The following is a 25,833-nucleotide window of genomic DNA, read 5'->3' on the forward strand; positions in this document are numbered from 1 at the left end:
CTCCAGTGACCATTATGTCTCCACTGAAACAATCCTGCAGCCTGATTCATGGACACAGACTGGCTGAAGCTTCCCACGTACGCAAATGCAATGCCTTACATCCCTAAAGCCACATTCCTGCTACTTACAAAGATATTTTGCTCAGGATTAAGCTCCAAAAGGCCTCAGAGGAGGTGATACCCAAAAGCCCTCATCAGGATGCCTCATCAGGACTCGGGAGAAAGATGACAAATATTTGCATCCTCTCAGTTCCGTGGAGGGAAAGCCTCCCACTGCGATAATATTTATTTTTGTCGTGCATCTGCTATTTGAGTCTGTAATTAATACCAACATATTTCAAACACCAGGCAAGGCATCTCCCAGCCACAAAAAGACACTTCAGTGATGAATCACAGATTCACTGAGGCTAGGACAGACCTCTGGTCTGTGACCTTTCTACTCTCAGAGCAGGTTCACTATACCAGGGCATTCAGGACCCAGCTTCTCTTGAGGGCACAAGTCACTGTGTCTCTAAAGACAGCAGGAGCTGGAAACAAGGGAGTTGAATGGGGAGACTTCCTCAAAAGAGCTTGAGACAATCCCTTCAGCACCAGTGGTAGAAATCTACTCAATGCAGTACATCCTGTTGGGAAAACATGGCAGCGGTGAGGATCACTCTGCTGGGGAAGCAAGGAGGGAAGAAAAGCAGGATTTCTCTATCCACCATTTCTCCCAGCTGCTCACAAAGCCTCCGGCTCTTCAGGGTCCCAGCAGCTCTGAACTAGAAGCCTTCAGGCAGCCTGCAAGGGCATTTGCTCCATCCCCAGGCTCCCTGCAAGGAAATTTGCCTGATGACTCAGAGCAGACAGTTGTCAGAGTTTTTTCTTCCACACAAAGTGCTAATCTTTTTGTCTGCTCACCTTCACCAAGCATTAAGTAGGAAACAAAAACTAAAGGACAGACAGATAAAGGCCCTGGAAGCAACAGAAACGCTGGAACCTTGGCAGTCCGAGGAGTTTTGCTGTTGATAGCTGCAGCGTCGGGATCTCAGAGAAGCTTGCCTCAATGGGGGCGAAAGGCAAGCCCCCACCTGGATTACACTGAAGGACAGCACACTCAGAGCAGGGCCAACTACCACGGCTCCAAAGGCAGCAAGAACAGCAGGGCACACCCACGGAGCTCTTCCCCTCCCTGACAGCACTGAGGGGCTCAGGGCTGCTCACCAGAGCAGTGCCCAAGAACTGAAATCAAGCGCCACTGCCTTGTGTCCAAACCCTGCAACCCTAAAGCTCAGAGAATACCCTAGCATTACCAGCCCTATTCCTTTCTTACCTTCTCCCTAGTAAATTGCCAGCACACCCTATCTTCAGCCTTTTGAAGGTGCTTAGGAGAGCCCAAAGCTGTCCTGAGCACAGTGAGGAACCTGCAGCTCTGTTGCAGGCTCAGTTTGGAAGCCCTTTTGCTCACAGCTCCGGAGTCCTGTACATGAACATGAGCCACGTCAAAGCACTCCTGACACAGCACAGAAATAAACTCTACACACAGATAAAACCCTCACTTAGCCAAAATGTGGAAAAATATACTGTGATTGCAGAGCATGTGGTCTGTAGGTTATGGATTTGCTGTGCAGACCTCCAAAGACCTCCAGTTCCCAGCAAGTGCTCATCTTGGCTCTAGAGAAAAGAAACAGAATTTTGGAGCCTGCTGTGAAACCCAGCCAGCACCTAAACCAGAGATTACGCCAAGGGATGTTGCACACACCCCAAATCAACTGCAATCTAGAGAAATCCTGTGAGCCACCTTTCAGCAGCTGCTGCAGATTTAAGATTGTGTTTATTCAATGTGCTTCAGAGCCAGAATTGCAAAATAATCTGTGCCTTACTCACATAGGGAATTTAGATTTTTGTCCTGAAGAGGGACAGGAAAGGTATTCCAAAAACACCAATCAGCATTTCGGTACCCTTTAGGTTGTTTAAATACTTTAAGATCAGCTTTCAGTACCTTTGAGGTGGCACCATGCTAGAACCTGCATCCAGGGGCAGAGGCAGAAAAGAGTGCCCAAAGGTAAGAACAAGAAAGAAAAGTGGAAGGGGAAGAGGAAAAAAGAGGGGGAAAGAGCAGGGGAAAGGAAGAAAAGAGAGGGGGAAAGGAAAAGCAAGAAAAGGGAAAAGCAATGTGAGTTTAACATGATTATTCTATCTCTCTTAAATCACAAACACTGATGTAGTAGTACTACTCCAGGGCTGTACCTTCAGTCCCCAAGCCTGATTTTGCACACCCTCCCAGCCCTGCTATTCTGGAGTATGAAATCATCCCCCTGACACCTGCCCAGCCAAAGGGTTGCATTTTCACAGGCTCATCCCAAGTGTGCACAGGAGGGAGCCCACAGTAATCAGGCCAGCCTGAGATCCCATCCGTAGGCACAATGCAGGGAGGATAACAGAGAGCTCTGGTTGGCAGCCAACATTTCCTGGAATTCACTTAATTCCTTCGAAAGCCGGTTATATTAAATCCAACAACAACTAGACAACAACAAAAAAGCAAATCCTTCTGAAAAAGCATATTAGCTAGAACATGATTTAAAAAGCAAGATCTGCAGACAGAGATTATGGCCTGGCTTTTACAAGGAAAACAATTTTCAGGCTGCCCATGATGAAAGCAATCTCTGAGCAAGTAATTTCACAATATCCATCGAGCTGTCTCATTAAAAAGCCATTGTATCTATGACACACTTCTCCCTACAATCTCTTCTTTTTTTGTTTTTTTTTTCTTCCTTTTTTATTAATTTTCTTCTCAACAGCCTCCTGTGCAACAGCCTCCTATGAACTTTCAGATGCCACACTCCAGACTCAAGGACATAAGTGGGTATTCCTATAGAATCAGTCACTGCTTCAAAAGTATTTCTAAACTTCCCTCCCCAACAACCTCCTCTTTTTTTCCTCTTCTGCAACTTCTCCCAGGAGGGAGACACCTCTTTCTGAAGAACAGAAAAGGAGTTTTTAAGAACTAAAGGACAATTCAGTTACTGATTCCCTGCAGAAGTGATGTCTACAGACAGACAGACAGCCAGCTAATGGTTTATCCCCTCCTCTGTAACTGACTTTCATGAAGGAAAAAGTATCATGCTGCAGGGCTCTCCTCTTTTATCCAGAAAAAGAAAATTCAGCGTCTTTTACTAGATGGTGTCTAAACATGGGAGTAAGGCAAAGGGAAAGGCCTCCCAATAAAACCACAAACAAAATCAAGAAAATTCACATAATGGAGTTCATTTGGGTACGCCCAGGTCACTACTCCTCACCCCAGGCCCCAATCCCCCAGAGAATTCCGTGTAATTTCACACAAGACAACAAGACAAAGCAGTCCATGCCTTGCCGTGCCCCATCCTGGGTACACAGGCCTTTGCAGGGTACAGGCTCTCTGCTGTAATAACTAGCACAGTATCAAGGATTATTTTTCCTTTGTGGTTTGAATATTTGGGGGAAAGTTAATTTTATTTAGGTGTTTATGGACCTTTTTTTTCCTCAGTCCTTTAAATACCTCCTCTTATATCACTTAGTTATCAGGTCCAAACCTGGTATCACCTCTCTATCACCTGTCTCGCCATCCTACCATTTTACAGAATGATTTCCACATCCTAAATGGTCAGGTTTTGCTTTGCTCTTTTTCAAGCTGACCCGAGAAAGCAATCAGGGAATCACCTGGGTTCTGCTGGAACAGCTTCATGGTCCTTCTCCCAGGTGATGACAGGGGAGGGCAGCCCCTCGATCCGGCACTCAAACCGGGCCATGCCATTTTCTTCCACTGTCTGCGACTCTGGCTGCTGGAAAAAGCGCGATAATGCTGGGGAAAGAAGAAGGGAAGGAAAGTTAATAACTCAGTGTTTCTGCTGAGAAATGCAAACCTGTTATGATGTATGAGCTAAGAGAAAGGCTTTTCTCTCCTGAAGACAACCTGAGATGTAATTCCTCCCTTTCCTGTGCTCCTACGGACCCTCAGCAACCCTAACAACAGTAACTGAAAGGTTTCAATGTGTAAATTTGCTTCTTGCCTCATATTCTACCTTAAAGCCACAGTGTGAGTAAAGGACAGGTAACAGCTTCAGCAGTTACCTTCCTAAATTGCTTACTTGTATGTTCACTCGCTCCATTTGGGAAGGACACAGAATGAGAAACAGAGGGGAAATGCCACAACCCAGAGATGAGAGTTTCTCCCTTGCCTTGTAGCATTCCTGCAGCCACAGGAAATTAAAACAAGGCAAGAGGAAGAACAAGCCAGATGTCAAGTTACACTAAACAACTGCCCACAGGCTGGCAGTGCTGGAGACCAGAGGCAGAGCCCATAAGAGTTTTGACCTTCCTTCTCCTACCTGCAAAAACCAACCTCCCTATTCAAACAGATGGGAGGCAGCCAAGGGGATCCAGACACCCTGCTAAGAGGAGGATGGATTTCATACATGCCAGGACACTTGTTTGCTCTCCAAGGCTCACCTCTCCCTATATATGTCTTTCCATAGTAAAGAGGCTGAACTGCTTTGGAAACAAAGCACTAAGGTTTGGAATTGCTCTTGGTCCACAATCCACAGCTGCCTCATCTTCCAACCCTTCCATGCACACAGCAAAACCCTGCAGCAGAAACCCTTCCCCAGGGCTGTCAGCATCTGTCCTACCAACAGCATAACCCAAAGGCATTCAGTCACAGGTGGAGTTTTGAATATTCATGCAGGCTCCTGGATGGGGGCAGAAAGCCCCCAGAAGAACTGGCTTCTGCTTTATCCATCTCTGTTAAACTGCCTTTGCTGTGAAACCCACCCTGCCGGACAAATCCATTCAACAATGCTCTAACACAAGTGCCAGAAGTCCCAAACACGGAACAAGAAACATAAATTTCAGCCAAAAAAACACACTTGAATGCTGGGCTGAGCACAGCACTGTGCTCAAAAGAACCCCAAGTGACCTCCTGGCCCTCCAACACAATTATGTCCTTGTCTCACCACCGCTTTCCAAGAACATCCATCATTGCTTTGGATTTTGTAGGACTCCAAACTTGAAGTTTTTCTTTGCAACTCTCACACACACAAACATTCATGCACACATATACATGCCTTATTGCAGTGTGAGCTTGAGAAAGTATGTACAGTTGGGAAAATGAAATGCTTTTGCATGACCCATTTTAACCTCGGCATATTCTCAGCTGTCATTAGTGTTTTTCTTTAATTTAAATAGTTATCACATGTTTCAAGCAACTCATTGCTCTCCGCAGCAGCTACAGACCAAATTCTCCCACCAGCTGTCTGCCACGTTTAGTTTTTCAATTCAATACAAATGGAATGAAAAATGTTTTCCTGGAAAATTTTGAAAAATACATTAATATGTAAGGCCTTAATTCAGCCAACTGCTTTAATATTCTCAAATATACACTGCAGACCACTTCACGACAGTAATTTCTACAAATTACAAAACCTTTTAAGCTCATGTTAATAAAACTTGCTGAATCCAAGAGTTTAAAAGAAAATCCATCAAATGCCAGTGCATATTCAGGATGGCACCATCAAAACAACCTTCTCCTGACAGCAGATACCCTTAATCCTCTTTCCCATTATTCTCTTCTCATCCTACAGGTATCAATGAGAATATTTTGGCAGGCTCAGGAGGGTCATGTACTCAGGAAGATCATGATGGGAGGCAGGAATCCTAAAAAATTAAATTTGTTGCACTTCTGTTTCCTCCACCTCATGCAGCATCACCTGTCTCTCTGCTGTTCATTATTAAGAGACATCATCTTGGTGTACAAAAGGTGACAGAGCCTCCTGGGCTCCCTGGGTTACCAGGCAATAACCTGTCCTGGTTATTCATGGCTATCACCTGCCAGACCTGGTCCTGCAAGCTTTAAATTCCCAGCTGAGAACCAAATCTGGCCATTCATCTCCACCCAGCCCTATCTGCCCACTGTGCTGGAATGGCTCTTCAAAAGCCAAGAAAAGCACCCCTGACAGAACCTCACTAGGATGTGGAGCACGGTGTCCCTCTTGCTCGGAGCACACAGGAACAGCCACGCTTCCCAAGGGGAGTCACAGCTCATGGCAAAGCCAGGACAGGCTGAGAGCTCCATGGGGGCTGGTGGCTCCACCATGGCAATGCCCATCAAACTATCTCAGAACTCTTGGGGTGGGCTTCAGAGGCTGAACAGCTCCATCATATTCCTTTCACAGCACGAGGTTAGGGACAGTGGGGATAGGGATGGGCTGGAAAAAATCACCCCTGCAAGCTCTGAAAGAAGCAACCCGCAGACTCCTCCATGAAGGAGAGGACAGGGAACTTCAACTGGGATCTTTTGAGCACAGAAAGTAACACCAAATCAAAGCAAGATAAGTGAAAAAGTTCCTTTGATGCAGAACTGAGCAAGACCCCTGGATGTCAGCCCTGAAAGGGTGAGGCAGAGACAGACTTGCTGGCTGGGCTCATCACTGCTCCATAAGCATCTGCACCAGCTTGGGGCCAACATCACAGCATGCTGTGATCCCTTGTGTTCCTCCTCTCTCATCCTCAGGAGTACCAGGGTGGAATGGATGAGGCAGGACACACACAGCACCTCTACTGAGACTGAGCTGTGCTGCAAACAGCTGGTGCTAGGAGGAAGAAGAATCAGACAAGGGAAGAGAGGACTGGAGAGCAGGTCATGCTGCACGGACGTGTGTGCAGGTCACAGCAAGTGCAGGACAGGCTCCAACACACTGCTCACCCTGGGGCCACAGGATCTTTGGAGGGGCTGTTATCCTCCCACAAACAGTCTGGGCTGCTGCAGAAGTGCTGCAAAGTGAGAAGTTTCCCCACAGGGAGGCAGCGAAAGGAGATGCTCGAGGGGGAAAGGCAAAGAAAGATGACACATACTCAACATTATTTTCAACTTCTCAGCTAAGGTTTAGCTTGCAAAGCCATCCTGAGCCACAAAACCTCCCAGCCCCGTTGCACTGATTATCCTGAACACCTTAATAGGCCACTCAGTAAAAATTACCCACTGTAGGTGAGAAGGTGAAGAACATTACAGCAAATTGCCCTCAGCGACAGCCGACCCACCAGGCTCTGCACCTCCAGGAGCGGGGCAGGCAGCTCCCTCCCTGCTGACATGTTAAACCCAGCTGGAGCCAAGCCGTGTGTGCCAAGGCTTTTAGCCCTGAGCCCAGGGGTGACTGCAGGATGGTGAAACACACCACCCTCCCCCTCCTCCCAGCAGCGTGATCCGTGCAGGAGGCTGTGGGCTTGGAAAGGCTGCCAGCCAGCAACACTACACCCCAGGCAGAAAATGCAGTCTATGCAAGGAATTCAGCCTTCTGAAAGGGGCTCGCTGCTCTCTCCCACAGCGCTTTGCCCCCAGACTCTCTGCATGCTCGTCCTCTTTGTACCTTCTACAATTATTAGGAGGTATTTCCAAGGTAGGGGCAACATCAGCCCCCACTCAGATCTCATACACCACCCAGGCTACCCCTCTCTTGAGTGACTCACCTCTGAACAGGCTGGGGGTGGAAGGGGAACACTCAAAGAAAGTCGTGGGAGCAATTTGCCACGGCCCCCCGGCACGGCGCAGGCACAGCCAGCACAGTGCTCATCTGCAGGGCCATATGGCAGCACAGGACTGCTCCTGCTCTCCACAGGAGCCAGCTCCCCACCTACCCAAAACAGCATCTAAAGCCACATTTAAAGTCAGGGTTAGTCCAGAGCCTGTGCATTCATCTTCAGGAAGCTTTCTGCCCAGCATGGCTCTGCCTACAGTCTCTGGCCTTCACTCACCTATGCCCCTAAGTCACAAAATAAATAGGATAAAATCTATAAAATAAATCCTTAAACTAAGAACAAATCCTACTCTGCCATTCCTCAAATCCCAGATACGCAGGGTGCCACATAGAAGACACACTGTCTGTGTGGAAAGAGGATGATGAGAAATCCTGTGTGTTAATTCCTGCTGTGGCCTGTCCCTCCAGGTGCAGGAACACTCCAAACCTCTCCTGTGCTCCCTGCCAGCAGCCACACGATGCTGGCCCATTCCCTCCAGGCACAGCAAACGTCTTCATCTGACAGTCACAATTACTGTAATTTTCTACAACCTCCCCTGCACAAAATGTTTAAGCTAAATTAAAAGCTTTAACAAATCTTCATCAATGTAGTTATTAATAGGTAGAAAGCTACACCTTCCCACAACTACAATAACGCCCCTGGTACTTCCATGTGGAAGCACGTGGGGCTCAGGAAAACCTGCAAACCCAATTTATCAGCCTGAGCAGCTGCTTGTTTAACAGGCACACACGAGCCCTCACAGCTTTGCTCCTCCCCATTTGCCATGGCCACCACTGCCACGAGGTGTGGATGGGGACCATGGCATGGGTCCCTTGGTGGCATACAGGGTGCCAGGGAACACTGGGCAGTGAGCCATATGTTTATCCAGTAAAATGCCAACAAACTGAATTCCTGGACCACGGTGGAAGGATGGAAGCCCTCACACTGTCACAGCCTTCACATGCCATTCAACCTCCACCACTCCAGCACTCTGACTGCTCCAAAAGGCCTCCTCCAGCTTCTGGGCTCACTGCTGGCCTGGAGCATCCCCTTCCTCCACTGGGAAGCTGGCAGCCCTTACACAGAGGTGCTAGAGCTGCTCTTGGGGCTGTCAGGGGGAGAAGTGGACTCCCACAAGCCTGAAACACAGCACCAACAGCACCAAACCAGTGCTGAGCAAGGGAGGTGCTACGAATACCCAATGCTCCTACTTGTTACTGCAAGACTCAGTGGCACAGAGAGCCCTACAGCCCTGCACAGAAACCCCATTTCAGGGAAGGAAAGGACCTGCAGGTCAGAAGGACAAGCTCATGGCAGGAATAACACATCCCACCTGCTGAACAGGTTTTCTTCTGTCCTGTCCTGATTAGCAGTCCCCAAGGCAATCAGCACAAAGAGCAAGTCCATCCACTCCATCCAGCTTTGGACAGACCGTGTTCAGTGGCAGGGGAAAAAATGAAAAAACCCAAGCCTTTACAATCCTCACTTGCTCCAGCTGAATGCTAATGGAGGAAGTGCTTTTGCCCAACCCTCGGAACAAATCGAAGCAAGAGATGCATTTCATTAATCAATTCTCTCGCTGCTCCCTGCTCAGAAATGGATATGTTATGTCAGGTGCATGTGTGTGCCATGGAAGCAGCGTTTTCCCTGTGCAGATGGTAATAAAAGGAGACATATGAGTACACATAAGGAAAGAGTTCACCTCAAATTTCCCATTTCTGGGAGAAACACAGGAGGGGATGGAGAGAGGCATCACCCATGTATGCTCCTCTGGAAAAATTCAGGAGGAGAGAAGGGCAATTTAAGTCAGCCTCCCCATTTTGAGATGTCTCCACTGTTCTAACTTGTAAGACACCAAACAATAAACCCAGGACCATAAAAGAGACACAGCCCATTGCCACTGGGCAAGACACAGCACACACTTCAACGTAAGTCATCCCTAAAAGGGAATAAATATATCCTAACTCAGGCTGTCTGGGACTGAGGCAGGAGCAGCTAAATAAATCCATCTGGACTAGTGACAGCTCCTCCCAAACAATACCTGTGTGCAGGATCCCTGACGGCATGCTAAACATTTCCTGAGCACAAAAGGAGGATGTGTTGCAAAGGTCAAAGATTTTCCCCTCATCTGGCAAAGCTTCACCAGCAGTTCTGGTTTCTACAGCACAGTGCTCACAGACTGAAACACTCACTTGGCCAAACCTGGATGGCCCTGTCTGGGGTACCAGAGCCTAAAATCATCCCAGTGTAAAGGGAGTATCAGGACATTATCTCTGCATCTTCACCCACCACAGCTCCCATGGTGTGCCTGTGCAGCTGTTTTTAGCAACATTTAACATACCAAGTCACTGTACTAGACAGAAGTGTTACTGTATTTGCATTATTTTCTAGCCTCACCTTTTTGGCAGGTCAAGGAATCATTTATTTGCACTCACTTAAAATAGCCCCCAGGAGCCAAGCCTGAATAGAACGGGATTTTATTCTTGAACTCTGTGCAGAGATTCAGCAGTTCAGATCTCGGAGTGTCCTTCTCAATCCAAACAAAAACTGCCCTTTCTTTCATCTCTTCCATACAAAGGGATATTCACCTCACAAGGCTGCCACAGCCAGACCCCCCCCACAGCCACCTCTCCAAGCACAGGATGCTGCACTCAGGGCTCTGAAGTTCTCTGCAAAAACAAGCACTGTCTTTTGGAGAGAGGAGGGTCCTGTCTTTAATTCATAGCTGATAGCATTTACCTGGGAGAGTTACACAGGATGTTAACATTGGGATAACAGGAAGAGACCACTGCTTATTTGTGGACTATCTCCAATCCCATCTATACATCATTATTATGATTTTATTTCACAGACGTTTTATCTCAAGCTCCTGGAGAATCAGATTTCTGTATAAGTACCAGGAGGGAAAGGAAAGAAAATGAACAAAACCCCCAGAACACTTACTTGAAAATCTGACTGCAGCTGTTTGACTGGTGACAGTCCCTAGGGAGGTGTGAGACACACAGGAGTAATTACCCTCAGCACCATCCCTCTCTGGATATTTACTGTCCTTTGCCACAGCCTGGGATGAGATGAAGAGTGATCCATTTGGAAGTACATGGAGATGTTCTTGCTCCACTAGTGGAAACCCATTCTTCTTCCATGTGATATTGATCACTTGCTCAACAGGGGCCAGGTTACAGTCCAAAATCACCACTTGGTTTGGCTCCAGTATCACCTTTGCAGGACCAGCACTACAGCTCAGCTCCAGAGAATCCCCTTCAGACAGCCTCCCTGCAAAGAAAAGACAGTGTTGCAGTGGGAGTTACTTTCCTTGATTTAATCACATCCCAGTTTTACACAGCGAAGGAAGCATGGATGGAGTTACCAGGTGAAATTCAGCCCTGTTGGGTGACCAGCACAGTCCATAACTCCTGTGCACTGCATTCTCTATCCCCCATCCCTATGCTTGTACAACCGGCACCATTTCTTGGCCATTCTCAATGGGCCAAGCAGCCACCCCTGTTGTCCACATTTGTTTCCATGCTGGATTCAAGCAGAAAGCAGCTGGAAGAAGGTGAAGAGGTGGTAACAGTAAGAGCAAGCACAGAATATGAGGTAAGGGCCCCAACCTCCCATGACTGGCTGTGGCAGGCTTCCCTCTCACCTGCAGGTCAGAGCCTCCTCCAAGGCTGATCAACCCCCACATGACAATTAAGGGTAAGCCCCAATGTGGCACTCCAAGCCCCATGTAGCACTCCAATGCCAATGACCACAACCTAGTTAGAGCAGCTCCCCCTCTTACTGGCAGTAGGAGCTCAAGTGCAGCTGGGAAAGCAGCAACTCCCACTGATGTTCATGTTCTGGGAAACACATTTCAAAGGAAAGACAATAAAAGAACAGTTAAAAACATGACCTGCTGTCTCTGAGCATTTTATCCCATACAGGTGAATTCAGAGCGAGAATGGATGGATGCATTTTCCGCACTAGAAAAGGATATTCTGATTGTTAGCAGACAGTACCCAGCACGTGCCCTTAGGCAACCTTCTTGCTGCAGCCAGAGGCCAGAGCAGTGACCAGCAACAAGCTCAGCTGACAGATCTTGGTCTGGCCAACTTCCAAACCCACGTACTCGAGGGGGCTCCACCTCTGAAACAATGCTCAGCATTTCCTAAAAGAATATTGCCATTAATAAAATGCATTTGCCGTTAGAGTTCTCCAGAGACACTAAGTCAATGTTAGCTGGCAGCGCTGCTTCCACACACCAGCAATTTCAATCTCTGCTGTGCTCAAACCATCACCATCCACTCTTTTTATGGCTCTGCTCCAAATTATTTTGTCACTGCTCCAATCAGAAATGTTTCCTGCCTCTATAACAAGTTTATCAACACTGGATATGAACCACATGGCTCCCTGCCCGTCTCCTATCGCAGAAGGCTACAGATTAATTTTATAGGAATTCAAACACCCTATTAAACCTGCTACTACCTACTGCTGATAAAAGGGTTGCACTTTAAAAAGAGTGTGTGTTAAGCATGCAATTAGGGGCAATGACACGCAAAATTACATATGCGGGGAGATGGAATTGTTTCAAGGAGTGTGCTGGAAACCGCAGGTGCCCCTGGAAGGAAGTGCCTAACCCTGTCCCCATGCGTGGCCAATTCAGTGCCCATGGGGACGGGAACTTGTCAGGTTTGTCATCGCTGCTGGGTTGTACAACGGCCACTGAGAACTCGGTGTTGGCCAGCTCTGTTCCTTCAGTGACAAGAAGGCCACAAAAGAACCCTGCCTGTTGACTGCCATTGTTAAGAGACAGAACAGACCCTCTTCTGTCACCTTCACTAGGACATCCAGAGGGCAGTCTCCCAAAGACGAATCCAGCAGGATACAGAGATGCCCGTGTCACAGTCAGCACAACAGCCAGGCAATGTACTCCGTGGCAAAGGGGCAGCTGCTGCCAACACAGAGCTACCTGCCAAGTCCCTGCATTTAGGGTTTTCCCACATGGATGCTTCCACCATGCTGCTATCTCACACTCTGCAGGGAGAAAGCACAGGCAGAAGCAGCAGACATCCCTGAGCTCCCAGTGTGTACGCACCACAATGCAATTCCTGGATTTGTCAGCCAGCACAGCCCTGGCAGGTTCAGGTCAGGCAAATGTCACCAGGTGCCTGTAGGGCAATTCTGCCCATTCATGTCTCCTAGGGCAGATTGGTCCTTTGAGGATCACAGCAAGCTACAGAACTCAGTGGCTCCCCAGGAGGATAAATGGTTCCCAGGGGAACATGAAGCTGAAAGGCTGCCCTGGATGTACTGGAAAGACACTGCCTCTGGAAGCCTATCATGCAAGACAGCTGATACCAAAAAACTATGAGTAGTGAGAAATTTAGCACACCAAATAGCTGTGAAGGTGACATGGACAGGCACAGGAGAGGGTTAACAGCTGGAGAAAACTCAGGTGAGCTCAGGATGGAAGGCATGCTCAGATGCTGGCATGAGAAGCCTCATCCCTGAGAATCCTCATCCATGGAGGAGCAGTGACACAGACACTTTTCCGAAGGGATGTCCCTGTAGCAGCTGCTGCTGGCAGCATGTCACCAGGGTTCAGGCAGCCTGTGTGTACACATCACCTCTGTGGAGGCAGGGCTGCTATGGCAAAGGCTAAGCTGTGCGATGCAGAGCTTATTCCAAAAGATTTGAAACTTTGGTGGGTAAAGTCTTCATTCTTTGCCTTTCCTTACACTTGCCATCTTTAGAAGCTCCTGTTCATCACTTGGGAAAACAGCCTGTGTATCTGTCCTATTTTCTAGTTTCTTCAGACAGTAATTAGAATGGCATTTTGCTGAAAATACTCCTCCTCTTCCAAAGGAGGAGTGAGAGGGGACAGCCAGGAATAGAGAAAGGATCTGCAGTGCAGCTTCCCACAGTAAGAAGCAATTATCAGCCTCTCAAACTTCAATTCCTTAAAAAGTCAACTCAACCTGCTTGTAGCAGAATAAGAACAGAACATACTTTCCATCACAGAAAACAAAAAAGTATTTGCTTTTCAAAAACATATGGTGATGTTTCTATATCCCAAAATCACCCAGTTCTTCTCCCCAAAGTCAAAATCTACAGGGATCCAAGCTTCTACTTGGTTGGTCAAACATGTGTGACCACCCCTCCTTGTTTATTATTTACACAGCCTGCTGGGAAGGCCTCCAGCTGAGCAAATGAAGTACCCACCCAACACCAGACTGCTCTGACCTGTCCCGAATCATCCAGCCATCCTTCCTGCCCTTTTGGCCCCAAAATACTGCAAGTTTATAGTGACAAGCCATTTGCACATACAGAGGTTGAGAAGTAGGGTCCAGAGTGCAGACTTGGCATTGCAAAAAGCGCCAGTATGACTTTTGTCCCAAGATGTTCAAAGAACTGCATAAACACTCCCCGATTAAGGAAAAAATACCTTCCAGGCTCTGGAAACATAGGAGGAGGTCTGGTTCAAAACACCACACTAAATTAGCAAGCCTGACAATGAGATAAAAGCCCCTTCAAGGGAAGGGATCAGAAGAGAGTAAAATTAGTCCAAGTGAGATCAAAGACAAATGAAATCAGGAATGTTAAGTGCTTACAGAAGCTGCTGACTATTCCTAACCTCCATTCTTCATCCTGTAGTGACAGAAATGGATAGGACCTTGGTTAAGCACAGAGCCACGTGCTCATGCAACCTCCTGCTCACCTCCACCCTCTTACCTGCCAGAGGTGATGCTGTAATGAATGTAGTTAAGGTGGGCTTCCAAGACAGGAGCCAGAAGGGATTTTTACACATCAGTCCTAGGCAGGTGTTCCAGCTACAGACCTGTGCTTTTAGAGCCAAGCTTTTTGCTTTTGACTCCTGCTGGAAGTAGTTTCAGCTGCTGAGCTATTCCAAGGTGGGCAGTAACGGCTTTCAGATCATAATGTACGTGCAAGTACACACTCAGTGTAGATACACATGACATACTTGTGCATTCACATACAGAGTTCCAGGGGAATGCAGATGTATTCAAACACAGAGAATGCTCTGGAATGGAGGGTCTTTGATGTAGCAAGTTAAAAGCATTTTGTTCCCATGAAAATTATATTTTCTGACCCAGGCTCTGCAGGGTTTTTTCACTCTCCCTCGTGTTGCTAACCCCTAGGCTATATTGTGCATAAAAACAGCCCAGGAGAAAATGTTCTTTTTCTCCCATCTATTTCCTCACTTCCATCAGCCATCCATCCACCTCCGGCATCCAGGCCCAGTGAAGTAAATTAAAAAGTCTCCTGTTGAGTGGCATAAAAAAACAGGGCGTTTCAAATGAACAAAGGTCGTCAAATCTTCAAGGCACAAAGCTGTCCTCTGCCCTCCATGGGAGCACAGCCCCTGCCAGCCTGAGTTCAGATCCAAGGCAGGCTTCTGAAAATCCACATTAAACCAGCCAACAGCCCTTCCCTGGTCGCACATCTCAGCGTCCAGCCAAACCCCACTCCTATTATCTCCTCTCCCCAACATCAAAGGGAGGCAGGAATAGCCCAACATACCACTGAGTAAAGGGGGAAAAGAACGTATTCTGCTGTGTTTTAATTTCAAATCTACAACTAAGCAGATGAAGTGTGAGCGAGCAACACAGCAAGGTCTGACAGATTGCTGACAATGCAATTACTTGGGCAGAGGTGAGACCCTCACAGCAGTGTTTTTACATCCAGGACATGCAGTACTCCAAAACCATGGAATTGGGAGCATGACTAAGAACAGCATAAACCCCCATTTGTATCCTTGCACATAAGGCTATTTCCCATCCCTTCCCTGAGGTTTAACCACTTAAATCAAGGTGGAAAAACCTAGACAAGGGTGAAGCTTGTTCTGGTGAAATTTTGGCTATCATTAGTAAACATGTCCTTGAGCTCTGCTACACAGCACGAGCAAATAAAAGGTTACTGTTCAACAGGAGACAAATGGCTTTGTGCAGAGGAGAACAAGTTGCAGTTTAGTAATTACTGTGAAAACAAAACATTCAAGCATAAACCAAAAAGGATTCAGTGCACTGGCATATCTGTGTTCTTTTTCTAGCACAGCTGAAATCACCTGATCCACAACCCCTGAGTAAGGCCTGTAAGACTGACAGCACACCTCCATCAATTCTAACGTCTGTTCAAGAAACTCATTCAGCTAGGGAAAGCCAGACATTTAGACACACACAAGATCCCAAGGCACAACCACTCCTACAAACCCCAGCCCACTCAACAATTCCAAAGCTCAGACCTTCACTTCAAGGCAGGGGAGGCCCATCTTTAGCATAGCTGAGTGAGGCCCTGGGAGCAGCTCAAGGACACCTAGCCCAAAGCAGCCAAAATCCTGACAGCCTCCAGTGCCTTCCTGTGAAAGCCCTCCAACACTCGCAGCCCAAAACAAGAAAGCTGAGCCAAGCCAGACAGGACCCATTACGGCACAGGCCTTGGGAGATTAATACTTCACAGGGAGCAAAGTACAAGGGTTTCTAATCTGACACACTTCCAGAGCTGACATCACTTCTAGTTCTTGGCAGCTGAAGATTTTCCTGGGGAGCTGCTGTTGTGCTGCAGGTCCCACAGCCTGGAGCCTGGCCAGCATGTTTCCTATTCCACACACATCTGGCACTTTGAAACTGGCTTGTGCACCTTGCAGAGATCCAGCCAAAGAAAACCTTCCCAGGAGCAAGAAAATGGCTCAGGCAGGGAGAGCAGAGTGCTTGGTCGTCGTGTGTGTTCTGTGGGATATCAGGCAGTAAGAGGAAAGGGCTCCTCTCTCCCCTCCACATCCCACAGGAGGTGGCAGGAATTCAAACTGCATTTGAGCCTCTGCACTGTCGCCTGCCTTAATTTATGTATTTATTTTGGATGTTGAACTCCTGTAACTCAACAGCACAATTAATCTTATTTAATTGGGAGTGAACAGCACTGAAGAAAAGTGAAGTTACTCCTTCCAAAGGGTTTTCCTACCTCTCAGCAAGCCAACTACTGTGCCATTGTTCTGCTTAATGTAACCTTCTGCCGATGCTCTTCAGAGGCTCTTAGGAGCTGTAGAAAATCTTTACGTTTCCATTGTCTAATTCAAAGAGTGACTATACTTCAGTGTGTCCCCATTAAAGCCACACAAAGCTCTCTTTCTTCTTGGAAACTTTATGCATTGACAATTACAAGTCAATAGCTTGGTCTCAGTCTGTTTTTAGGGCAATTGCACTTGGCAAGTGGTGACCCAGAAAGAAATCTGGAGGAAGGTCTCCGACAGTCTGCGTGCTGGGTGCTCGGCAACACCAGCACTGAAAGCAGAAACGGAGGAGCTCTGGGCCTGGAGCACCCCACTCTCATGATCTCTACAGAATGGGAGGCTGAAAGAGGAGCTGGACATCACTAAATCCCCTTGTTCAGCCTCCCCACGGCACAATAAAATAGAAAACATTCTTCCACTAAACTGTAAGGAGGCCTGTGAGACAGAAGGGTCAAGATCCCTACGTTCCCTGCTTAGTTACCAGATGTTACTGGAACTTTCCACCTTGTGATAGCAACAGGAATAAGAAAGTTACACCTTCAACACCCATTAAGCCTCTCTGGAACAGAAGGCTCCCAAAACTAATCTCCAGAGCTGCTGAAAAGACCATTTTATTAACACTTGCTATCCAGGCACAGCAGAGCAGTTCCAGTGCTGAGCAGTGCTCACCAGTGGGAAGCCAACCTTATCCTAATTCTGCATATAAGCAACCAGGATGGTTTCTTTAATAATGCAGCATCTCCCACTGCTGCAGGAGTATTTATCCAGCTGGCAGCAAGGGACTCTCAGATCATCCCCTGTCACTAAGCTGATCCCAGCCTTTCATGAGCAGCTGGGTGCCAGCCCGGCACTGCAGGCAGCAAGAGGCAGCATGTGGAGAGTGTCACATTGTCCCCACATCAAGGGGCTGGGTAGGAGGCCGTGCCAAGAGCAATCCCTTCACACCCTGCACACATCCAGCTGCAGCCACGGTGTACGTACAGTGTCCTGGTCACTCCCCAGCTTGGGCCTGGGTGCACATTGGTGCTCCGCAAGTCCTGGCACATATCTGGACCCTGGGTGAGCACTGGCAGGGAAAGTTGGAGCATGCAGCTCTCCCCAAAGAACAATGCTGGGCATGAGCCTCTGGCTTTTGTCCTGTTCAAATCCCAGGTCAAAACAAAAGAGCAGAAGGGATGGCATGAAAGAAACATCTAAAACACATGCAACGTTGTTTATGGGCCATACCTGGAAAGAAAGATACCATCTGAAGCTGTAATTACAGTAAACAGATGTGCTGGTTTGCACTGGGATTGAATTAATTTTTTTCACATGGGGCAGTGAATACCTTTGTGTATAAATGCAACATACACCAAGAAAAACACCAAGGAAATAGAACAGCTGAAAAGGTCTCCATGGAAATATTTTTGAAAATACTCCTAATGCTGAAGTCAACTGAAGCTGTTCATTTCAGCCACCCAAGACCATGAAAGACACCAACGCACACAGCCCTGGAAATTCCAACCCAGTAAAATGCCAACCAATTTCCAGAAAGGACTAATTGCTCTCCTGCTTCCACAGAAGCATCAGATTTGCACAAATATCTGTCTACAGATGATGCCTAACAGAGAGGAACAAACACCACACCAGCTCTCAAGACTGAGTTCCTTCTCATTGAGATGTGTGTTATGCTGATGTATCCCCTGCAACAAATGGTCCAGAAAGATGAAACAAATCAATAGCAGTAATAATTTATTCATTGTGTTGAATTGTCAATGGCAATTATAACAGTGAAGTGCTTGACTTTCACGAAGGTTAAGCGTTCACTTTTCTCCCCTCTGACCCCAGAAGGGTTTCTGAAGGCAGAGGAAGCCTAGAATTTCAAAATCCAGATTTGCTAAACTCAGCCTTTTTCAGGTCTTCTCCCCAAGGTGTCTCATAGTAGAACAGGGAGAGGTGTCCCCGTGTAGAGCAATATAAACGTGAGCCTCCCTTGCACTGAAGGATGCTCAAAGTGCCAAAGTGACTTAAACACTAAAATTCCTGAAAGCCTCTTCACAATCCCCACACTGCCTGATCCAGGAAGGACTGAGCTGTTCCTGTGCCTTTCCCAGCCACTCCACACCCACCACATAGAGCACCAAACCTCAGGCTTCACTCTACAAACATCTCCAAGGCAATGTCAATTACCTGGCCCTCATCTTTCCCTTCTTAAAAAGCCAGTGAGGAATGCTGAGACAATCCCTGCAGAAGCTGCTGCAAGCACGGGATGCATGGGGAACTCAGGACAGAGCCCTGGGTTTGCATTCAGAGATTTACAGTGTGGAGGCACATTAAAATTACAAGCTTGAACAAGCGCACTGGAACAATAACACATCACAGTCCTGTAATTGGGCCCTGAAATACACTTAGTGAAAAATACAGACCAGCTGCAATGCTGGAAATGCTCCTAATGCAATCCAAGGTAATTATTGGTAACAGACCATCAAACAAGTGCATTAATATGCTCTGATCAGAGGAAGAATCAGATGGACAGTCTGGCACAGCAGCTTGTACCTGCAAATTATGTAAATGATTTGAAAGAGCAAAGCCCCAAAGCCCTAGAAACACTAACTCTAATGAAAGTTATTAAATGCTATTTTTGTTATCTGCTGGTGTTAACATCAGAAGGCCCATTTGCTGCAGTGACTGTAATTGTGCTGCTGAGGGTCCAGGCTGAATAAGCCTGAGATTTGTAGACTAAAACAACTGCCTTGGATTTGCATGATCTCACTGACACCCATTTAAACACATAATGACTTCCTGCATTTTTCACTGATGTTGGAAAGGAAACCCAGTTATTTTGCTTTTGTGAGATGCACAAGTTCCTGATTTTACTTCATCATACATACACTTTATCTGCAAAGGACACAGGAGTCTGAAAGCAGATCTCCTGTTACATTACCTATTTCTATACTTCAACTGTTTCAGTTTAGCATACTTTTAGGATACACTTTCATCTCTTCATGCCTGAGAAAGCTAAAGTATGCAGTATGATACAAGCTTCAGTATCATCCCTCTTGAGAAAAGTCTCTTAACTAGAAACTAATATTGCCAAATAAATATACAAAAATCCTTCACCTGTGGGCTACAGTTTAAGAGTGTTTTGTAGCTCTTCCCCCCTGGGTTAATGGCTTTGCATATTCCAAAGATATGAATATAAATACATTAAATTGAAAAATGTTCAGTTCCAACAATGAATATTTTATCACTCAAGTTCTCACCACCCTACAGTATTTAAAAAAAAAAAAAAAAAAAAAAAAAAAAAGCATACCCAATGCTAAACCTTAGGAAAAGTCAGAATGAAAGAGTATCCCCACTCCAAGACTGAATCCACCAGTCAAACTTCCCAGTTAATACATCCTATCCTCTCTACCAGACAATTCTTTAGCCTTTTTAACTCAAAATTTTACACACAAAATGCAGTGTATAGCCGTGGAGCAAGCAGACAGAGCCCATCCTGCTTCTCCCTCATTTTAAAGACCTCTAGAAAATTGGGCTATACTTCACAATTTCAAAAGAAACACATCACCTATAATCTTATTTTCTATTTTTTTTCACATTGCAAAACAGGCACACTTCCAGCTTTAAGGGTGCACCCAATGATTCATCCACCTCCAGTGAGAGTCAGAGACACCTCCATTGAATTTCATGGCCTGGTTCACTGTCCATCTTGCTTCCCAGCATGTCAGGCGTGTTGCGAGGCACCAAGGACAGCAAGAAAGCTTGGCGGCAAAGGAAAGAGAAAGAGTTTGTTACAGAGAAAGGACAGAAGCCCTTTGACTCTGCCCCTGCTTGGGTGTACAAGGCTTGTGCTTGGAGTGCCAGCTTGGCCCCAGAGCCCCAACTTGCCCACCCTGGCTCTCTGCAAAGGAGGCAGGAGTGACAACAGCTGCTGTAATTTATTAGTTGCGTCTGTTCACGCTCACCAACCCTCCCTGGGACGCACCGCTCCGATCGCAGCCAGACGGAAACGGCAAGTGTGACTCGAGGCAGAGGGAAAAACACTTCTCCATCACGTGTGCTTTCCCCTTCACAGGCTCCAGTTCCAGTTGTCTTGCCTGTCATTAAAACGAACTTACAACCTGCTGCTGAACGATGTACTGTAATCAATACAAACAGCCACAAGATCCCCTGGAAAGGATGTGGGAGCACTGCTCAGCAGCAGTATTTATGAGTGCAGGATCCCACACATCAGAGCAGTCCCAACTCTCCTGAGTATTTCCACTATTTACACTGAGATCAGAAAATTATAATGATATTTTATGCTTAATGGTTTGAACAAGACCTGTGAAGTCCTTCTCTCGGTCCCATTTACAACACAAACGCCAATGACAGAGCAGCAGATGGTCAGAAACACTCCCCTAGAATATTCAGGCGATTCAACTTGAATCTGTGCCCAAATCATTTAACTTTAATGGATTCTTTCATTAACAACCAAAGAAAGGGAATATGGTTGCCAGGACATTAAAATCACTTTTTCAATTATACTGTTATAAAATCGAACAAATTAGCTGTAATTCTTAGCTGAAGCTTAAATGGAAGCATGACTTTATGAAAGAAATTAAAATTGATTTGGATTAGTGGGCATCAAGGGCTTTTTAAAAATTAACAAGATTCTTATGACTTCATAGCATGGATGGATTAGCTGGAGGTTTTGCTGCCCTGTGCTTGCTACCTGCCAAAGCATGGCAGCTGGCGTCACAGCATTCGTTACAGCGGGGTTTAATTAAACAGAGGGGAGAGAACGCAAGGATTGAAGCTGGAAACAAAGTTCTAGAGACAGAGGGTGGTGTCTGAATTCACCTTTTGGACCCAGCCCAGCAGGGTCTTGGCAAAACTCAGGGAAATCATAATCTCTAAGCTTTAGCAGGACAAGGTCTATAGGTTGTAGTGTTTAGCTTGGGGTGGGCTTGCAAACTGTACTGGATGCTTCACAAACACACACAAAAAAAATCAAGCCCAAGATGTCTGCTGTAAAGAACACACAACTTTAATGCAGGCTACTGAAAAAAAAAAAAAAGGCAAAAAAAAAGAAAGATCCAACATACCACAAAAACCCAGAGCAGGTAAGGATTAACAACGGGAGCAGCGGAAAGAGCAATTCATAAAGGAAACAGGAACTGTAACACTGGGCACCAGGATGCAAGTTACCTACAACACAGAGCAATGGGGTCACACTAGGAAGAAAAATGTCCTTTCTATTGTATAATATGAACTTAATGAAAGAGACCTTCACTGAACACAACTTGCATTGATCCTAAAGACCAGGAACCCTAAGATGTACTTTAGAGGGCCATCCCCCTGCCAGGGAAGGGAGTGATTTGGAACTGTTGCCCAGAAAAAAGAGACTGAAACCAAGCTGGAGACTTTTATACCTGCACTGGACAAAACCTTTTAACATTTATTTATTAAAAAAAAAAAAAAGAAAAAAGGCACTAGTGGGAACAATCCTGTTTTGACCCCTGCGAGCTGGATGGGATGTTCCAGCACTCAGGCTCCACCCCAAACAGCTCCAGGATGATGCACTGTAAGAGCACCTGCCAGCTGGCACAACTGGCCTCTCTGTAAGGTAAATGCAGCAGAACATTTCAAAACCATTTTCATGAAATCTTGCAACACAAAGCACTTTAGATGACTCTCCTTTACGAGTCAGCATTTAATATTTAGTTATTTCTGCTCTTTATTGCAACACAGCGGGTGGCAATTTGCATGAGTAAAAGCTGGCTGGAAAAGTTAAATCTTTCTTTGGACAATCCTGAATATTACTGCTTTGCCATAATCCTGCTGGTTTGTCACCCTGTATCTGGCCTTCAGATATGCCACAGAATAATGTTCTCCAATAAATCAAGAAGAGTTTTACCCTTTGAACCAAGCTTTGAATTGTAATCGCTGTGGGTCTCCATGTGCTTGTTAGCAGGTCTTATATTAAGAAAACAGAAGAACACATTTTAATCCAGAACCTTTCAAGATCCATGTGTCTTTGAGTTCTTTTAATGATTTAAAAATCAGGGCACCCTCTGGTTTTCTGTTAGAACTAATGGCAAGATTTGGCCTAGTAGGGTGGCAACTATGCACACATAACACACACAACCAAGACCTTTATCTCATCTAGGGCAGCGATCTGAAAAGCCTGGAGTTTGTAAGAAAGGAGACCCCTGGATGAGACTGTCACTGACAGTGATCTCTTTGCAGGGCCAGGCAGAATTGGCTTCTGCAAACCAATGTTTTAGGCTGAAGGTGATTTTTACTTTTGCACCACTGCAATGGCACAAGAGCAGGCACATCAAATTCAGGTGCTTCTGCTGAACGGGAGCAAATGCTGGGGTAGGGAACGGTAATTTCCAGCCAGGAGCACAGGAGCTTCTCGACCCAAACTTCCTGACCCAACCAAGCAGACAGACAGCAATTGTACTTGTGAAATCTGGCCTCCAGGCTCACATTACTCCCACGCAGGAGCAGGTAGAGGAACTGCCACTGTAGGCACCAGCACCTCTGTCCATGAACTGTGGGTTAGAAGTACCCACAGGAACTTCTGAATATCCATTTTGACTTGTCTACCAGTAGAAGCTTATTATTATCATAATTATTAGTAACAATTATACAACTATTATATATGTTAATATATGTCAACAGAGTAAGAATATTAATATATTCTCTACAGGGTATTTCACAGAATTAATGAGATCTCATAATGAGCCTAACCTCTATGACATCTTGCTGATACTTATTTCTAAGCAAACTACTAAATTCAGTGCGCATCTGCTCCAGCATTGAACTGGCTTGCAACTCAACTCGATACCCATAGCTGAAAATGAAGTGAATGCTGATAAAGGGAAGCTTCTGCCTTGCTGGGGGCAGTGATGGAAGAGGCAGATGTATATTTACTCCTGTTGCCTTTGTTTTCAATCTGGTTCCCTCTACTACAGGGAGCTCTGAGCAGCCAAGTCTTAAATCACCCCAGCTCCTGCTGCAGTGAATGGCAGCAAGTCCCCAAGAGCCATTGACACATCAATTCAAGCACATCACAGGGCTGTCTCTATCTCCAGTCCCAACTCCTCCCCAAGAGCTTAAAAGTCAATTCCAGCAAGGCTGAGGCTGCTGCTCACAACACTGTTTTCCTAGTGGTCTTAGCTAGCATGAAGGCCTTCCCACCCTCTGACACCTTCCCAGCATGCCACGGAAAGGGAAGTAAGCACTCTGCCATGCACTGGGAAAGAAACCACAGTGCAGTCCTACAGTCAGTGAAACGCACCCTCAGCATCCTCAGAGCCAGGCACAGTGGAACACCCAGGGGCACACAAGGTACCTCTCGTGTCCATTTGCATCCTACCTCCTGTACAGGCTGAGATTTGGGAACAAGAGGTAACTCATTTCAGCACCAGATCCTAAAAGCACTAATTCTCTGGTAGTGAATTCAGCAGCAAAATTCCCACAGAGAGGAGGATTTAGCTCTCAAGAAGTCCAAAACAAAAGCAGCATCTGTGACTCACCCATGAGACCCACAGCAACTACAGTGTAAAAATTACATTCACATGGACTTGATGCTTCTTATGGAAAACAACTCTGAAGCCTTTCTGCTGGCGGACTCCATCTCTTCTTCCCCTCTTTTGTTCTTTATAGGACATTTGCATGGAAACAAGAGCCCCGTTTCTCAGCTGCTCATCTCGTCCTGCTGTCTGCCCTTCCTTAACAGAAGACAGACTTTTCAGAGAGGCTGTTCTCAGGCAAATAGCCTGGAATGACAGAAGAAGAGAGTGCATGAACACCTCCCAGAGCCACAGTGCCAGTACCAAGCCAGGCATATCCTCTGTGCACAGACAGCCTCTCACTCTTTTGGTGATGAAAGCTGCTGGGTACACAGGAAGAGTTCAATGGGAGATCTTCAGATTATCTTCAATGGAAAAAAGTCACTTACTTCAAGACCATTCTGAGAAGGCCCAGTTGTGTGGGATGCAACATCAATCAGCAGTCAGGAAAAGCCCTGCTAGCCCAAGGTACCCCCAAACTCAGCACTGACATGTGGCACCATCAATATGAAACTCTGGCTCCTTCAAAAAAAACCAACCCAACAGTTACGGCAGGTTAAGAATCTGCTCTTGCCCCTAAATCTTCCTGTGATTTTTGCTCTTTTGTAAGCATATTATTGTTGTTCCAGTGGGGTTGCCTATGTGGAAAGTCTAAGCAAAGGGTGGGGGGGAAGCTGACAGAGACCTGCTCCATGTATCTAACTTGGAGTGTGAGCCAGACAGCGCTGTCAAAGGGCAAAGAATACACTCTGGAAACAAAACCTCTTTGTTCCTCTAATTTTGTTCCAGTTAAGTCAGTTCAGCTGTTCCATATAACCAGTCAAAAACATTCAGCATTTCCCAAAGTATTTTAAGACTTCAAAGTTGTAGGTTTTATTTTGACAGTTTTAAAGTGCATAGCTTCTTTTTTCTTTACAGTTTTTTTTTTTGCATTAAAAACAAGGCTGTTTAATAAATTAAGCTTTACAACAACCACTGCTGCTCTGCTTTTATCATGACTTCAATTAAAATATTGTTTCTTGAAGACAGCTAACGGCTTCTGAGAAAAAAAAAATGAGGGTGTTTCACTGAGAATATTTTCAATAGACTCAATTTGTTAAAACTTGCGATTAAAACCAAACTCCAAGTAGGGCAGGCTCAAAACCAGGGGGGTTTAAAGCTGTCCAAGTTGCTGTTATGAACACAAAACTTCACAGCCTTAAATGAGCATACTTAAAAAGTAAATTCTTCAACACTCAACAATGGAATATTTAGAAAAAAGTGACCTTTCCAACATTCACTGATGAGGAAAATGTAGGAAAAACACATTTTAGAGCAGTGCCTGGCAGCTCCGCAGAGATGGGAGTTCATCAGGAGCAGGCTGTTCCAGAACAAAACCTCTCTACATAACCCAGGCAACAGATCTGACCTTTACATGTACAAAAAACAGTCAGCCCACCGCTGAACTCATTACTGGGGGAGATCTGCCCCTCGAACCCATTTTTTTTTTTTTCCACATCTCAGGGCCAAACCTGTTCTGACACCGATTGCCTCCTGTCAGGAAAGTGAAGACCTGTACTGAAACCAAACCTGTCTGAACTCTCCCCGCGTAACCTGAGCTTCACACACCCGCGCTGACATTGTCACCACAGTGAACAGGAGCCAGGCAAGCAAAGGAAGGACTCGTGTCTTCAAAAGCAAATAAAAGAGGGTTATAAAAACTAATTAGCTGTTTGTGCTCGCTGCTGCTCTTCTTTGCAAAGCTGTAACC

General features: G+C 46.2%; 1 protein-coding gene across 1 annotated transcript in view; it reads right to left on the reverse strand.

Annotated features, from left to right (window-relative positions):
- IGDCC4 (immunoglobulin superfamily DCC subclass member 4) overlaps positions 1-25,833 on the reverse strand; it is an 88,116-nt gene that overhangs the window by 47,354 nt on the left and 14,929 nt on the right. Inside the window, exons 2-3 of the mRNA XM_053955041.1 lie at positions 10,470-10,799; positions 3,678-3,819 (exon numbers count right to left, since the gene is read on the reverse strand). Of these exons, the coding sequence (XP_053811016.1) occupies positions 3,678-3,819; positions 10,470-10,799 (472 nt within the window). The remainder of the gene's footprint in view (positions 1-3,677; positions 3,820-10,469; positions 10,800-25,833) is intronic.

Source organism: Vidua chalybeata, chromosome 13 (assembly GCF_026979565.1).
Source record: "Vidua chalybeata isolate OUT-0048 chromosome 13, bVidCha1 merged haplotype, whole genome shotgun sequence".
NCBI classification, from domain to species: domain Eukaryota; kingdom Metazoa; phylum Chordata; class Aves; order Passeriformes; family Viduidae; genus Vidua; species Vidua chalybeata.